Here is a 15,486-nt window from a genome sequence, read left to right as displayed (position 1 = left end):
GGCTGCACTAATGACTCTTGGGTTAATCTGCAGCAGAACCAAAAATGTCTTCCTTAGTTGCTCTTTGCACATTGCCCGGTGCACTTGACTAGGAGAGAGAGATTGCCATATAGGCTTTGCACATTTCATTTTTGTCCCCAGATTCTTTTTTCTTTTCTTTTCTTTTCTTTTTTTGGTGTCGTTACCATTTTAACTGTAATGTAATTTTATAGAAAAATAATTCTGTCAACTGCCTTGAAACAACTAATGAAATCAAAGATGAATAATTCAGCTAATTAAATCAAAGATGAATCATTCAATTAATTTCAACACTGACTTTTGAATTTCAACATGTCTCTCTTTGTTCTCTTGACAAATACACAGGTCCCATTGCCAGACCTCACTGAACCATTTTTCCCACACTTTGACTGTAATATGAATCCTTGGCCTATAAATATCTCTAAGTAAGTCTCTGCCTCCATCAGTCCTCTTGACTGGTCCATCCATGTTTTTGAGTCTCCTTATTTTTCTAAAATGATGAAAGAACATCTGAGCACCTGCCTCCTCTTCGCCCTGCTTTCTCCAGGTAAGTAGGAACCAGTAAAATGGATTCTTTTTATCCTTTTTAGAAGACACTGAAAAGCCTTGCTCCTTGTGAGGGAATGAGAATGGGGACAGGAGATGAGAATAATGGGGGGGGGGGGGAAATCATAGAATTTTAAAGTTGGAAGGAACCCCCTTCAATGCATAGAGTGCCACTCTCTGTGTTACAATGCTATTATTGTTTCACAAAATAGACCAAACCATTTCTGCTTTGATATACCTACATGCTTGTGCCAATAAAGGTTTCAGAAAGCAGTCTCTTGGGTCTCTATATAAGGAGCAGGCTAAGAGATAATGAGTGATGTCTTCTACCTGAGGCTGACCACAAATACAAGGTCTGTCTGTTGTAGCAGTCACTGAAGGTTGTGTTGGGCATCCCTTGGAAATTGGCAGTTCAATAGTGGCATTTGTTAAGGAAAGTGGCAAGCATTTGTTCAGATAACTTGCGCTAGAATACTCTATTCTTAGGAGTGGATACCAAGGGAAAACTTTGGTGTTTCTAATTAGTTGCATTCCCTTTTCTTGACACTTATTCAAGGGCAATGCAGAGCTCAGTTCAGAGAAACTAGTGGTAGTTTAAAACATACTGATATTCAATTCCATATAGCACAAGGCATGGAAATGCTACATTGGAATAGTAGCAATTTTAAAAATATATACTTTATTTGAGCACATTCCGCTCCACCTGGATAAAAACTGCTGATATTCTTGATGGTAGAGAGTATAGCTTCTTTTTTTTATTCTACACAGTTTCAAAAACTTTAATGGAGTTTGACTCAGATACTCAGATTTCAATGCCATAGAGAATTTGAGTACCCCTATGATTTTCTGTGTTTAACTTTCATTGACACTTTCAGGAGAGTGTTCTGTGTATTGTGTTCTTGGTCTAGGCTTTCTTATTTACAAGATGTACTGTACACCTCCAAGAGTTTTTTCAGGACCCATTAAGGGGGGAAAAAGGTGCTCTAAATTTATTCACTTTTTGTTTATTATTTAATATATTATTTAATTTATTAATTTTATCTATGTATGTATTTATTATTAAATTTATGTTCAAAACATAAAATCATGGGCACTCATCAAGAGAGAGATCTCTCTTTTCCTAATTACTGGAGAAGGGGAAATTGCCTTGGATAAATATGACACCCAATCATTAATTTAAAAAGTTATAGCCTTCCAGTTTAACACACATCTACCCTCTTGCATGCCACCTCCTTAGGAAGAAGGACATCTTTTCCCACATTATAGTACTTTGACTAGTTAGGAAAACAGGAGTTGGATGATTAACATGCATTTGACTTCACTATTTCAAAGAATAAATCTGAAATATATTTTATATTTGCATACAGGGTTTATGTGTTCTATATAGCCAGACTGTCTCATCCCAACCCAATGTACCACTAACTTCATTACCTGCAGCAACCTCTGTCTCCTTTATGCAGTGACATCTCTGAAATGTTCCAATTGTCGTTTGGATCGTGACTATGATGCTTGTGATGTCGTTAAAAATCCACGTCGTGTCTGTAGGTCTTATGGAATCTGCTCCTCTGGTGTTCTGCAGAGCAATATACGTGAGTGAAATCTTCTCACTTACTCTTGGTCACCCCAAGGAATGACTTTCATGTGTAAATTAGTATTATTTATTATTTATTTGTTGCATTTATATCCCACCTTTTCTCCAAAAAGCACAAGGTGGTGTACATGGTTCTTCCTGTTACAGATATTAAATATTGCACAGTTTGAAGTGTCTGGAATCATAAGAACTGACTCCTTTGAAAATGAAATGTTGTTTATGAAATATTGTTTAAACTTTTACTGGCAGAACTTTCTTCAAAACAGAATTAAAACATCAAAAATATCCATATAAGTTATTGTGCTGTCCAGCACAGGCTCAGCTTCTTATAAATATGAAATAATCCAAACTGACCTATAAGCAAAGGTCGCTTTCTCTCTCTCCAGCCTGCTTTTCAGTCTAAAGGCTGTTTGTTCTCCCTTCAGGAGAGTCATTTACATACATTGTTTTGTCTGTAGCTTTTAGAGAGATGACTCTATTTGCATCTTCACACCACCTAGGCAAAGACTCAAAGGCAACTCTTTTTGAAATGGGGATTTCAACCCAGTACCTCTCTCATGACCTCAGGTTTACAATGCTGACATGTTAGCTAACAGAGAACAATAATCAGTTAGTTCATCATTAAGGAGCTCAGAGTCCTTTAGAAATGCTCAGTGTTACCAATACATGTTTAGTCATTTTCCATTTTCATACATACAGATTTTTTCATTTCTGTGTGAATTAAACCACTATACTTAACACTTCCCCCATGCATTTAACCTTGTGAGGTAGGTTAGGCTGAGAGGCAGTGAGTGTTGAATGTCACCCAGTGAGCTTAATGACTGAGTGGAGATTTGAACCCTGACACTTCATGTCCTAGCCTGACACATAGCAGCCATCCTCTGTCTCATGAATTTACTCCAACATTGGTTGTCTCTTTCCATCACATTTCGGTTTCAGCATAGAGATCCTGGCATGCATGAGACCAGGGCTGGCTAAGCTATGGTCCTCTAGAAGTTGCTGGACCACCATCCACATCCACCTCAGCCAGCATGGCCAATGGATGGAGATGGTGGAAGCTATAGTTCAGTAAATTCTAGAGGGCCACAGTTTAGCCATCCATGCATTAACCAGCGATCTGCACTATACCAGAAGCCATGAACTCTGGTTTGATTTTGGTTAGACTTCCATCATAAGGTGTGGCAGTAAGTTAATTAAATTATTACAAATTCAATGCAGGCATCATTTGTGGCTGCTGTAGCTTTTTTCTCTTCTTGCTGCTGCACCAGATGGTCCAGATTAGATTGTACAAAGAAAAAAGATGGTTGTCCTAGAACCCTACTTCTCCTTCCTGTATTATTCCAAGTGTCAAGGGAGCTGACACATAGCACAGTTCACCCACAGCTCAGAGAGAGACAAGGCAGCACCAGATACCTTGCAGTTAGTCTTTTATTAAAGAATCAGAACAGGAAACACACAGAGACACCAAAATACACACTATACCAAGCAGTTGCTGAGACTGCTTTGCACCTTCCACTTCTCTCCATTCCCTCTGTGTCAGGACCCTCCCTCCATCTACAGTGAGTCCCAAGAGACCCTCTCTATCTTTGCCTGGTTCTCTGCACTGTTATGTGTATCAAATCCCATGTTCTGGGAGTTTGCAGGTTGTCAACAGAAACACTATTAGGGAGGCTCTGTGGTAAAGCTGCTAAGTCTGATTCCTCTCTTTGCTTCCTGTGGGGGCACCTGCTCCCCCCCTCCATTTTCCTTGTGCTTCAAGCTCCCAATCTTTACCTCCTCTGGGGTGTGTCCAGTTATTCAGCACCAAATCCGGACTCCAAATCCTCTTCCTCTGTACATTCCCCGGTGAGCACTTCGTCAGACAGTTTTCACCACTCCTTGTCATCTAGCCAGTCCCTGACAGCAGGTATAGAGACACCAGGCATAGAGTTGAGTAGCAAAACTGATTCTTTATTCAAAGACACAAAACATAAACAGAGCATTCCACAGGCAGGTCTAGCCCAATGAAGCATTTGCCAGATTCTGAGGATATGAGCCTTCTACTTCATCCTAAAGCACCTTCCCAGCTGGCTGTCTTCCCAACAGTCTCCTCTGAGGCGGGGCTCTCTGTGCCTTTTGTTCTGCTACATGGAAAACCCTTCTGGTTCTTGGAGACAGGGGAGGAGTGGAGAGGAAAACCATGGAACTGTCAGCCTGCTGGGTGTCTGTCAAAGTGTCAGCTTCTTCCTTCTCAGTTGCCTCACTCTGACTCAAGCCTGTTACTTGCTTTGCCTCCAACCTGCCTGCCTGCCCGCCCCCCCCACCTTCTACCTCTGATCTGTCTTTTGAATAGCACCATCATTCTCCTGGCTCAGAGGCTTCCCCCTCTGATGTTTCGGGGGGGGGGGGGGTTCCTGGCTGTAGCCTCCCACCATTCCTCCTTGTCTAGTCAGTCTCTTACATCAACATCCTGTGAAAGAAGATGTGTGTTGTGATGTCATCAGTCTCAGAGACCCTGGTCCCCTTCAGTTTGTTGCAGGGGGATAGTAAAATCAAAGTGCAATGATACTAAGCCATGCATCTTCATACACTGTGCATTTTGGAGGGATTAATAGGATTGTTGTCTCAAAAGCAGATACAGTGGTGCCTCGCAAGACAAAATTAATTCGTTCTGCGAGTTTTTTCGTCTTGTGAATTTTTTCGTCTTGCGAAGCACCACTGTGCATTGACGGTTTCCCATAGGAATGCATTGATAGTTTTTTTAAAAAGGCACAAGACGTTTCCGTCTTGCGAAGCAAGCCCATAGGGAAATTCATCTTGCGAAGCAACTCAAAAAACGAAAAACTCTTTTGTCTTGTGAGTTTTTCGTCTTGCGAGGCATTCGTCTTGCGAGGCACCACTGTACATCTTCCTTTTATCCTGAGTATCCAGTAATTTTAGAACACAAGGAAGGGCTATATGTCCCCTTGGCTTCACAAAGGCCCCTTGAACATTGAGCATCTCTAGGTTTCAGCTTCCATTTCTCTCATTGCCTGCATGCCCTGGAATAATAACCTGGGATACAAGATTGTGGTATAAATGCAGAAATTTATAGACCCACTACAATTTGTGGGTCTTCAGCAACAATGATCAACAAGTGCAGGCTGGGACAACTGTGCAATAAGTGAGGGAAACCTGTCTGTATAACACCCTAGACAAATGATTCCTCCATCATCAGATTGGTGCAAATTCACCCCATCTGAGAAATCAGATGCCCTTTTCATCTGCTACATCTTTCAACTAGTATCTTCCAGACAGACAAATTTATTCCAGTCTCTACTAGAAATGGGTGAATGTGTCAATTTTTGTTTCTTTTACTTTCTCATTTCCCCCAAACTTATATAGTGCTTTGCACAGTAAGTAAATAAATAACTCATGAAAATGTGTCAACATTTGAGAGCAATTTTCTCCTAATAAAACATTTCCGTGCAGTTGTGACTAATAAAAATGTGATTGTAAACCATTTCCCCTTAATACAATATATGTGTGTCAGTTCTTTTAACTAATATAGCTGAGTTGCATTCAGCTAAGTACTGCTCTGAGTAAATACAGTGGTCCCTCGGGTTAAGAACTTGATTGGTTCTGGATGTCCGTTCTTAACCTGAAACTGTTCTTAACCTGAGGTACAACTTTAGCTAATGGGGCCTTCCACTGCTGCCATGCCACCACCACTCGATTTCTGTTCTCATCCTGAAGCAAAGTTCTTAATCCAAGGTATTATTTTGGGGTTAGCGGAGTCTGTAACCTGAAGCATCTGTAACCCGAGGTACCACTGTAACTGAAATGAATGGCCCTAAAATAGCCTTGCTCACTAACCAAAATGACTTGGATTAGCATGGAATACCACCCACTGTTTACACACATGTTTCCTTAATATTTGCATCTTTGAATGTACTGTGTACTGTTTTGCTGGAGAACTGATTAGCAAAAAACAGAAAATTATGGTTTGATAGACACCAGAGCCTGGTGATGCAGTCCCTCAGAAATTTCACCAGAGTCCTGGAGCCTCTCTCTGATTGATTAACAAAACAGTTAGCCAGAGGGAGGTGGAGCAGCACTTTGGGAGGGAGAATAAAAGTAGCAGTTTCTGGTAGGGTTGCCATTTGTCCAGGACTTCCTGGACATATATGGAATAACACATTCATCAGCTGCGTCTGGGCGGAAATTGGCTAAATGTCCGGGTAAATCTGGATGTATGGCAGCCCATGTCGGAAGTGTTGATTTTGCCAAATTCCCTTTTAAATAGCTCAGAACCGTCATTTTTTTGTGATCTTGCCAAAAACTGCGCAACAACTTTTCTGTCTGGATTTTCACTGTTTGAAATATGGCAGCCCTGTTTCTGGGGGAGATAGTTAGAAAGGGCTTGATTTGAGATGTTAGATAAGGTTCAGGTTGAGAGATAGGGCTAGATTTGAGATGGGAGATAGTGATTAGGATACAATATTATATGATAGAGGGAGAACTGGTTCTGATTTGAGTTGAACATCCACACTGAGGAGTCTATCTATGGCAAGAGGAACTGTAACACCTGTTATATCTAAGTAAAGGAACGAGAGGAACTATTAAACATTATACTATCTACACTAGAAACCTGAACATCTACCTTAAGTGAACCAACTGATTTTTAGCAACTGAAGTTTAAGAAGAGCTGTGTCTATAATACTGTCTTTAGGCCTGTGACATCCTTATATTTAGTTTAAGTAATAAGTTACCTTCTACCTGAAAGAATGCATCTCCTGACCCAACCTTGTTTCACAAATTCTTTTTGTAAATAAAACTTTTCTGGATTGTTCAACTTCTACCCAAGGCTCTAAATCACTAAATTTTCCCTTACACAAGACCACTCCCTTCCAAGGTAGCCTGTGGTAAATTGTAGACATTCATTTAATTAGCGTACCATGAGGTGTGTCTGCTATATTTAATTGGAGGCAATGGGGGGGTGAATCCTCTACTTAATTAATTGGTGGTAAGCAGTGGGATCTTCTATATAGGGATTTTGAAGGATAATGGTGTTTGGGTTCATCCTTTGGTTCAAGAACTGTGAATTACATAATTTCTCACTGAAGAGTAAAAATAAATACATTTAGAGTGAATTAACTAGAATTTTTGGAGATTTGGGGTTTATTTACTTTTGCTCCTTTCAGTTCAATGGTATCAAGAGGAAACTTACCGTCAATGTGAGGACCCCAATTTTTGTTACTCAGGTGATTATAGCGTCACTGCAGCCAAGGGTAAATTTCTCTGGACAAAGGTCTTCTGCTGCAGAACAGACCTGTGTAATTTGGAGCTTCCCCACCGTGAGTATCTACATCTATGAAATTTAAAGGCTTGTAAAACCATTATATAAGAGCCACCTAGTTACAGGCATAGTAGAGCATTTATGTCTTTTGGTCCATTCAGACATAGTGTGCAAGGGTCCAAAAGTATCTACAGTTGATCTTTGAATCTGGAATGGATAGAGTAAATGATCTCCTCTTAGGATGCAGAATAATCTAGTGCTCCTTACTTACATCAGTCAAATTTCATACAGGTAGGAGGTGGCGCTGGAGGCAGAGAAGTAGAAAGAAATATGGAAAATCTTGGTATAGCACTGCCCAATTTGGGTTCTGAGCTTGCCCAGTACTTGCTTGCACTTACAGAGAGAGGGAGGGAGAGATATTGCCTCCAAGGGAAAGCAGCTGTCAGTACCTTCGGATATGGAAGTCTAGAAACAGCAGATAGTTTGCCTGATGCATTATTCAGAGATGATCAAGAGACAATCCTAATCTGCAAAGTTGATGGCAGTTGTAGGACACAATGTGGAGGTTCAATTCCAGCTATGGTATTAAGTTACTAGAAGGCATGAAAAAAGTGAAGTGATGTTAACAATAAAGAGAGTGGGGAATGAGGTCTATCAATATGCTAACTGTAGGTTTTTGCTTTGGTAGTTCCACCTCGTGAGGATCTTTCCCCCAATGGTCTACAGTGCCCAGCCTGCTACACCATGGTCGGAACTAGAAGACCACATAATTGTCAAAATCAGGGGAATGTCAGCTGCCTTGCCTATGAGACCAAGTGCATTGACTATTCTAGTTTGCTTGTGTGTGAGTAATATTGCCAATCATCCAAGAAACTCCACTCCTCTCTGTCTCTTTCTTACTGCCAGAAAAGCACTGACTTAACTTTGTTTGCATTTTATATGTTTATAGCTTTGATTTCTTTCTCTGAGGGAAAGAGAATGCTCTTGTCCTGTTTTGGATTCCAATCTACCTGTTAGAATTCTATAAGAACTAGATGGGACAGACTCATTCATGGCAGGGTTTTACATTTTGTGGGCATCTTACAAAAGTACAAAGGGCTCCTTACAGCACACCTTTTCTTCTAATGCACAAGGGGCATCAGAGCAGAGGGACTCAAGGGAGGGTGCAGGACCAGCCAGCACATCACTGCTCCTCCTCATAGCAGTATGAACCATTGGGTGCTGGTCCAGGAGGACTGTGTCTTGCCACACACCTTGGCCAAAGGTTTAAAAGCAAAGGAAGCTGGGAGAAAGAAGGGTCCTAGCAGTACAAATATGTTCCTTGTTCCTCAGAAATGAGTTGCACAGTGTTCATCGAGTCTTTCTGCCTTAGAAGTGTGCAGAAGAACTGCAGCCTTATTCTAGCAAAATACAAGGGGTGGAAGATGGTAATTTAATGTTTACAATGCTATGCTGGCAAAGATTAGTGGGGGATTTGTCCTGCTTATGGCTCTTCACCCTTATATTTAATTCCCAACACATGTCATTGGGAGGCTTTCTAAATGACTTTGAGAAGTGTGTGGTGTGGCATGCCTACCAGCCAAGTGGCATCACTATGTTTTCAGGAAACCCAGCTTCAAGGCAGCGAATCAGTAGGCAACCCAATTCTCTCCATTCTGCTTTTGCAGCATAGCTTCAACTCAAGCCAAACTGAAAAGGAAGTTCCCTGCCAAACGTGGAGCCTGCAGGGATCAACTGCAATATGCAGTTTTTGATCCCAGTGCCAGCACAGCTTACTGCCAGTGTCACTTGGCTGATTGGCAATGGTAGAAAACATTGCTTTCAACAGGAGATTAAGATGACTGGCAGTGACTGTAAGCCATGCTTCTCAAGCAACAATTCAGAGAGATTTCCTAGACTCCTAGTTTTTCTTCTGCAGCTGTGAACATATCCATCACAAATGTGATGTAATACAATGTTGGTGAAAGACGAGTGGGTGTTGCTTGGTTAAAATAGACAAATTATGTTGCCTGCTTGGCTTAATTTGACTCCCAGGGTAAGATTCCTAAGGCATGCACTAGTGATATATGTGTCTGCTGGAATAATCATACAGTATGCTGGTTCCAAAGGGACGCGGGTGGCGCTGTGGGTAAAACCTCAGCGCCTAGGACTTGCCGATTGTCAGGTTGGCAGTTCGAATCCCCATGGCGGGGTGCGCTCCCATCATTCGGTCCCAGCGCTTGCCAACCTAGCAGTTCGAAAGCACCCCCGGTGCAAGTAGATAAATAGGGACCACTTACTAGCGGGAAGGTAAACAGCGTTTCCGTGTGCTGCGCTGGCTCGCCAGATGCAGCTTGTCATGCTGGCCACGTGACCCAGAAGTGTCTTCAAACAGCGCTGGCCCCCGGCCTCTTAAGTGAGATGGGCACACAACCCCAGAGTCGGACACGACTGGCCCGTACGGGCAGGGGTACCTTTACCTTTACCTTTTTATGCTGGTTCCAAGCACACTGAACTTTAATAACCATAGTAATTCCTACACCCCACAAGGTCCCATTAAAGAACTAATGCAAAACTTATGCTTTTTATTTCCTAGTTGACCACGATATTTTCGACCTCATATTCCAAGGCTGTGCATCTGAAGACATGTGTGCCCTTGATGGAAAACACTTAAGCTTTGGCTATATTGCATTAGTTAATGTTAAAGCAAAATGCTACGATCCTGAGAAATCTTCAAGACAGATTGACCTCAAAGGGTAAACAGGAGAGAGGAAAGCTCTCCTCTTTATTAATTCCACCATTCATGGTAGTAGCAGAAGATACTAGGAGCCTAGTGGTAAGAAGAGGGACTCAGGTCTCCTGGGTTTTCTTTTTCACAATTGGTGAAATTCATGATCAAAATAAACTCTTCTGGCATATAGAATCTGTATTCTGTATCTTTATGTTTCCTATTTGCAGAATGTGTAGAATGGTGAGAAAGGGTATTTGACAGGAAATATGAGAATTGGCATAGTATTTTGTTCAACCCTACTTCTCTCTACTGCTAAATTTATGTAGTACCACAAAAAACACCCAAATGCAAGTTCCTCTGTCGTATAACAGGTATTGATTGGAAGATCCATCTCCCAGCTGTAGAAAGTCAACGTTTTAGGGTGGTCACATGAAAGATGGAGCAAATTTGTTTTCTCCTGCTCTCAAAGGTAGGACCCAAATCAATGGCTTCAAGTTGAGAAAGGAAATTCTGACTAAACATCACAAAAACTTTCTGACATTAAGAGCTGTTTGGATTTGATATCCCACTTTATCACTACCCGAAGGAGTCTCAAAGCGGCTAACATTCTCCTTTCCCTTCCTCCCCCACAACAAACACTTTTTGAGGTGAGTGGGGCTGAGAGACTTCAAAGAAGTGTGACTAGCCCAAGGTCACCCAGCAACTGCATGTGGAGGAGCGGAGACGTGAACCCGGTTCACCAGATTACGAGTCCACAGCTCTTAACCACTACACCACACTGTTCTAAAGTGCAACAGTCTCCCTTGGGAGATTGTGGTCTCTCCTACATTATTTTCATTATCAGTCAGAGGTTGGATGGCCATCTGTCATGGATGCTTTAGCTGAGATTCCTCCATTGCAGCGGGTTGGATTAGATGACCCTTCCAACTTTACAATTCTATGATTCTAAGGCATTAGGCTGGTCACAGGTGTGCAGAATATTTATGCATACTGATTTGTGTCTGTAAACCAGAACTGGACCAGGAAAGCTTTCAAATGGAGGACTCCTTGGACTCAGTTACATTCGTAAAGAAAAGGTGCTTTATATGTTATTCCCTTTTATGAAGTTTAGTGTGCATTTAACTGAAACGCTTTTTTAACGTGTCTAGATCCAGCCTTCGAAAGAAAGGATTGTCTTCTGACAGTTCATCAAAACAGCACTGCCCTCTATAAAGGGAGACATATGTCTCCACTATATGACATATAATTATAATTATAATGACCAAATTTGACAGTCACTTAGAGCTGGATTGAAATGTGATTTGAATGGATTCATATAATTTGACAGTCACTTAGAGCTGGATTGAAATGTGATTTGAATGGATTCATATAACAGGGAGTTCCTGGGCTTCAATCAGGTCTTTGTAATGGGAGACTGTGACTGCACAAAGTGGAGCCTTCTTCAAAGAGAAAATGAAAAAAGGCCCAAATTACAGGTGATCAGTGTGATACGGACACATTAAAATAATTCCCGGATCTCCACTATTTCACTTTGTTAAAACTAATTTCTTGGTTTTTGTGGGGTGTTTAAAAAAAAACCACTGTAACAGCAACAACAACCGAGTCTTCCTTTCAAGGGAAGTTTCATTTTGGTGCATGTCTTTTTTTTTTTTTTTTTGCGGGGAGGAGTGTAAATTAGATAAGATTGGTCAGTGGTAGAGCATCAGCTGTACATACAGAAAGCCCCAATTTCAATCCCTGATAGCTCCAGGTAAGATTGAAGATACCTGTCTCAAACTCTGAACAGTTTTAGATATTCATTGTAAACAATGGTGTTGTGCACAGCTGGAAATTTCCAGAGGTGTAGCTATCATGACACCCCACCCTATTCCTCTGGGGCAGCCAGGAATCTCCGAAACTTTGCAAGAAGCATTCTGTTATTACTATAAATACATCAATGAGACCAGCAACGAAACCTTGGGAGTGCTGCTGATCCCCAGTGAGGCCACTCTTTTTCTCACCACTGCCACACTTTTCATCTTTCTTTTTCAGTCGAAGCCCAACGATCTGTGGCTTCGTTGGTCTGCTTGGTGTTTGGTTATTTGTGTCTTTTATCCCCCATCTGTGCCACTTTATGTTGTTGGTCTGAAATATTTCGTACTTCTACACAGCAGCTGATGGTATGTGGAACAGTGTGTTGCCCAGGCCAGAACACTTACTCAATCAGATTGCAGGTGACAGTTTTTTAATTGCAAAGGGTTCTCTTTAGAGCAGGTGATGGGGAGAGTTGCATGTGTCCAGCCATTTAAGCATGACAGCAAAGCATCATCACTTGACTCCTTAGCATAGCTGTCAACTTACAGATTTGAAAATAAGGGACCAGCAGCCTTGGAAATAAGGGACCAGCAGCCAAAATAAGGGACCTGCAGCCTCACCTGTTGCAGGCACTCCAGTCTTCCTGTCCTCCTGCAGTCTGGTCAAACTCATGCTGGGTAGCTTCGAGAACACTGTCCAACTAACTTTGTAACCAGAGGTTCAACTGAATAGAATCTGAATCACATGCACCACAAGGCCTATGCAGCCTCAACTTAAGATGGCTCCCTGGCCTGGCTTTGCACTGCAAAGTTTGCAGCAGCACGTGCAACAAAATGGCATCCAGCATTCAAAAACCCCTCAGCTTGCATTAACTAGCCACACACAAGGCATGCAAGCTCCACCCCCCCAGTCGTTCGTAGACTTCTTATTGGGTGAGCAACACAGCCAAGTAACACAGTTGGAGCCTTCCTCCTCCCTGGCCGGCAGGGAGGGAAGGAGAGGAGCTGCTTCCTTTGAAATTTAAGGGACATCATTTAATGGACATTTAAGGGACATCCTTCAATAAGGGACAGCAGCGGGACATGGCACTGGAATAAGGGACTGTCCCTTCAAATAAGGGACACTTGACAGCTATGCTCCTTAGCACTTATGCAGTGCAACCACATGCCATTTGAACATACCCCTGGCAGATTCTACCTGCTGTGTGTACAATACCTTAACTATCTCTAAATTACAACCCAACCACAGCATGGATGAACCTGGTTATATTCATGACTTATTCATATATTTAGCAGTGAACATGCTGAAAGAAGTTGGTGCTCCAGAAGCAGTAGCAGGACAGTCCTTCCTGGATAACCAATTGTTTCAAACTTTCTTCCTCAGCTAATAAGAATGATGCGGAATAAAGTAAATTCAGTTACAATCAATGAGATGATATACCAAAACATTCTACATTCAGTTATAAAATATAACAATAATATGTTACCAAATAAGAGGTCCGAGAGGGTACACAGATTACAAATGATTCAGCTTTCACTATGCATTGTAATTAGCTGACACTGTTAGTTAGTACAAAGTTGCATTATAAAGACCTCCAGCCGGTGAATTAGATAACATCCAGATTTAAAGGCACAGCACCTAATATATACACAACACCAGGAATACAGATAGCAGCAACACTTACAACTGCAAAACCAAACGTGGAATTACACAAAACAATTTAGGTCTAGTTCATTGTTTAAACCTTTGGGGTATAAGGATTTAAAAAGGCAAATCAACTTGGCTTCTTGCTGATGTAACAGTTTGACAAAGCCCCTCCTTATCCCAGGTTTCCTCTGGCTGACCCATAAATCTGTATAAAGTAAGTCTGTGTCAGCATGATTATGCTTAACAAATTGATCCACCATGGGAGCCTCTGTAACTTTGTTTCTAATACAGGAGTGATGCTTCCTAATATGGGTGCTGACAGAGCGTACAGTGGAACTGTTATGTACTGATGTTCTCCCCCTGGGCCAACATGGGGATACTGTAGATAGTTTTCACTCAGGTCCACGTCAGTTATTTTAGGCGGGAAACCCTGGGTTGTTGTTGATACAATGTTGACAGCCGGCTCCTATAAAAGCAGGCCGGCTGAGCTGTTTGCTGTTCAGTTCTGTCCAGCTACAATAAAGAGCTGCTCTGGAGAAATCACTGTGTCCTCTACTATGTTCGCCCACAACTTAACAGGAACCAATGTAAATCAAATTACAGGGGCAGTGTATTAGATACACTACATCTATGATTTGGCAAGTGCTAAAATTGCGAAGGGTGAATCTAAAGCCCGAGCTGGCATCATAAATTTCTTTTACCTGTAATGTGAGAGGGCAAGGCAAACATCTGCTGCATCTATAATAACGCACCGCCAAGGAACTGGTGGGTGTGGGAACCTATTTCAGATCAGTATGAACTAAAAAATCTTTGTCAGAAAAAGTTTTTTTAAGGCCAATGAGAGGAAAATAAGCACAGCCTTGAAAGTTCCACAGTGTATGCCAGTGTTTCCTGAGGATCCTGATAATCCTATTGGAATGAGTAGAAAATTCTAAGGAGCCTGTAATGTGTTCTCTGGACTAGTACGATCAGTGGGGAGCAATAATGAAGGGCGTTCCTTAGATAGAGATATTTTTCTTGCCTGATAAATGACATGCTCCAGATACCCCCTGTTTCATACACCATCGGAAAAAAACCCCTACTTCTCTGAAGTTACATTAGTTGGTATTTCCTTGTATATATTGTATGCCACTTGACTCTGAATGAAGATACAATTTAGTAGTTATATAAAGTGTTGTAATCAAATTATTAGCCTGTTGTGTTGCTTTTAGGTTGCCAGCACTTTGCTCTGGGGCTGCAAGATCCTCCCAACAAAGTTAGACTCCACACTAAGTGAGAGCAAAGACAGAGGCACTGGCTCATAGTCAATATACCTCTTAATCCATCAATAACCTAGCAACTTTCAGTAAACCTTGGATAGTCAGGTAATACATAGGTGGCATAGAACACCAGCACAATTGTGTCAAGTTAATTATGGAATAGTGTCAACGTCTTGGAGATATTTCATTTATAGGGAGAAATACCACCATTTGAGGAGGGGGCTGCCTAAAATACTTTTTGGGGGGTAAAAATCTATTCAAAATTTCTTCAGATGTTTTGACCATGTTGATCCCTTAGTTGGAACAGATTCCCATACTCTACATGGATGTTCCCTGATGGAAAAACACAGGAGAATTTTGTAGAAAATCTAAAAAAAGAATACAGTGGACGCTCGGGTTGCGAACGTGATCCATGCGGGATGAACGTTCGCAACCCACAGCATCCGCAACCCACAGCAGCACGTCTGCACACACGAGAGGTTGCAATTCGGCGCTTCTGCACATGCGCACGATTTAGCGCTTCTGTGCATGCACAACCGCCGAAACCTGGAAATAACCCGTTCCAGTACTTCCGGGTTTTGGCGGTCTGCAACCCAAAAAAACGCATCCTGAAGCGTCTGTAACCCAAGGTATGACTGTACTTACATGTTTGGTTGCAAGCTGG

The 15,486-nt window shown here is 41.8% G+C and overlaps 1 protein-coding gene across 2 annotated transcripts; it reads left to right on the top strand.

The window, feature by feature from the left end:
* The first annotated feature begins 372 nt into the window (after positions 1-372).
* On the top strand, positions 373-10,298 carry LOC310682836 (phospholipase A2 inhibitor and Ly6/PLAUR domain-containing protein-like). Of its 2 annotated transcripts, XM_083452018.1 has the most exons (5): positions 373-565; positions 2,025-2,153; positions 7,318-7,470; positions 8,101-8,256; positions 9,988-10,298. In XM_083452018.1, the coding sequence occupies exons 1-5, from the start codon at positions 514-516 to the stop codon at positions 10,149-10,151; spliced, it is 654 nt and encodes a 217-aa protein (XP_083308144.1). In that variant the 5' UTR covers positions 373-513; the 3' UTR covers positions 10,152-10,298. The 2 variants fall into 2 exon arrangements, with proteins under 2 accessions (XP_083308144.1, XP_083308145.1); XM_083452019.1 differs by lacking the exon at positions 8,101-8,256.
* The last annotated feature ends 5,188 nt before the right edge of the window (positions 10,299-15,486 follow it).

This window comes from Podarcis tiliguerta, assembly GCF_965153285.1.
Source record: "Podarcis tiliguerta genome assembly, chromosome: 8".
NCBI classification, from domain to species: Eukaryota; Metazoa; Chordata; class Lepidosauria; order Squamata; family Lacertidae; genus Podarcis; species Podarcis tiliguerta.
Note: the sequence above shows the minus strand (reverse complement) of the source record. Positions and strands in the feature narration are given on the sequence as shown.

Bases quoted from the DNA above. Each gene is read 5' to 3' on its own strand.
- LOC310682836 (XM_083452018.1), top strand. From the start codon at position 514: ATGATGAAAGAACATCTGAGCACCTGCCTCCTCTTCGCCCTGCTTTCT. The intron at 2,154-7,317 runs GTGAGTGAAATC...TGCTCCTTTCAG, and splicing joins TGTTCTGCAGAGCAATATAC to TTCAATGGTATCAAGAGGAA. The intron at 8,257-9,987 runs GTGAGTAATATT...TTTATTTCCTAG, and splicing joins CTATTCTAGTTTGCTTGTGT to TTGACCACGATATTTTCGAC.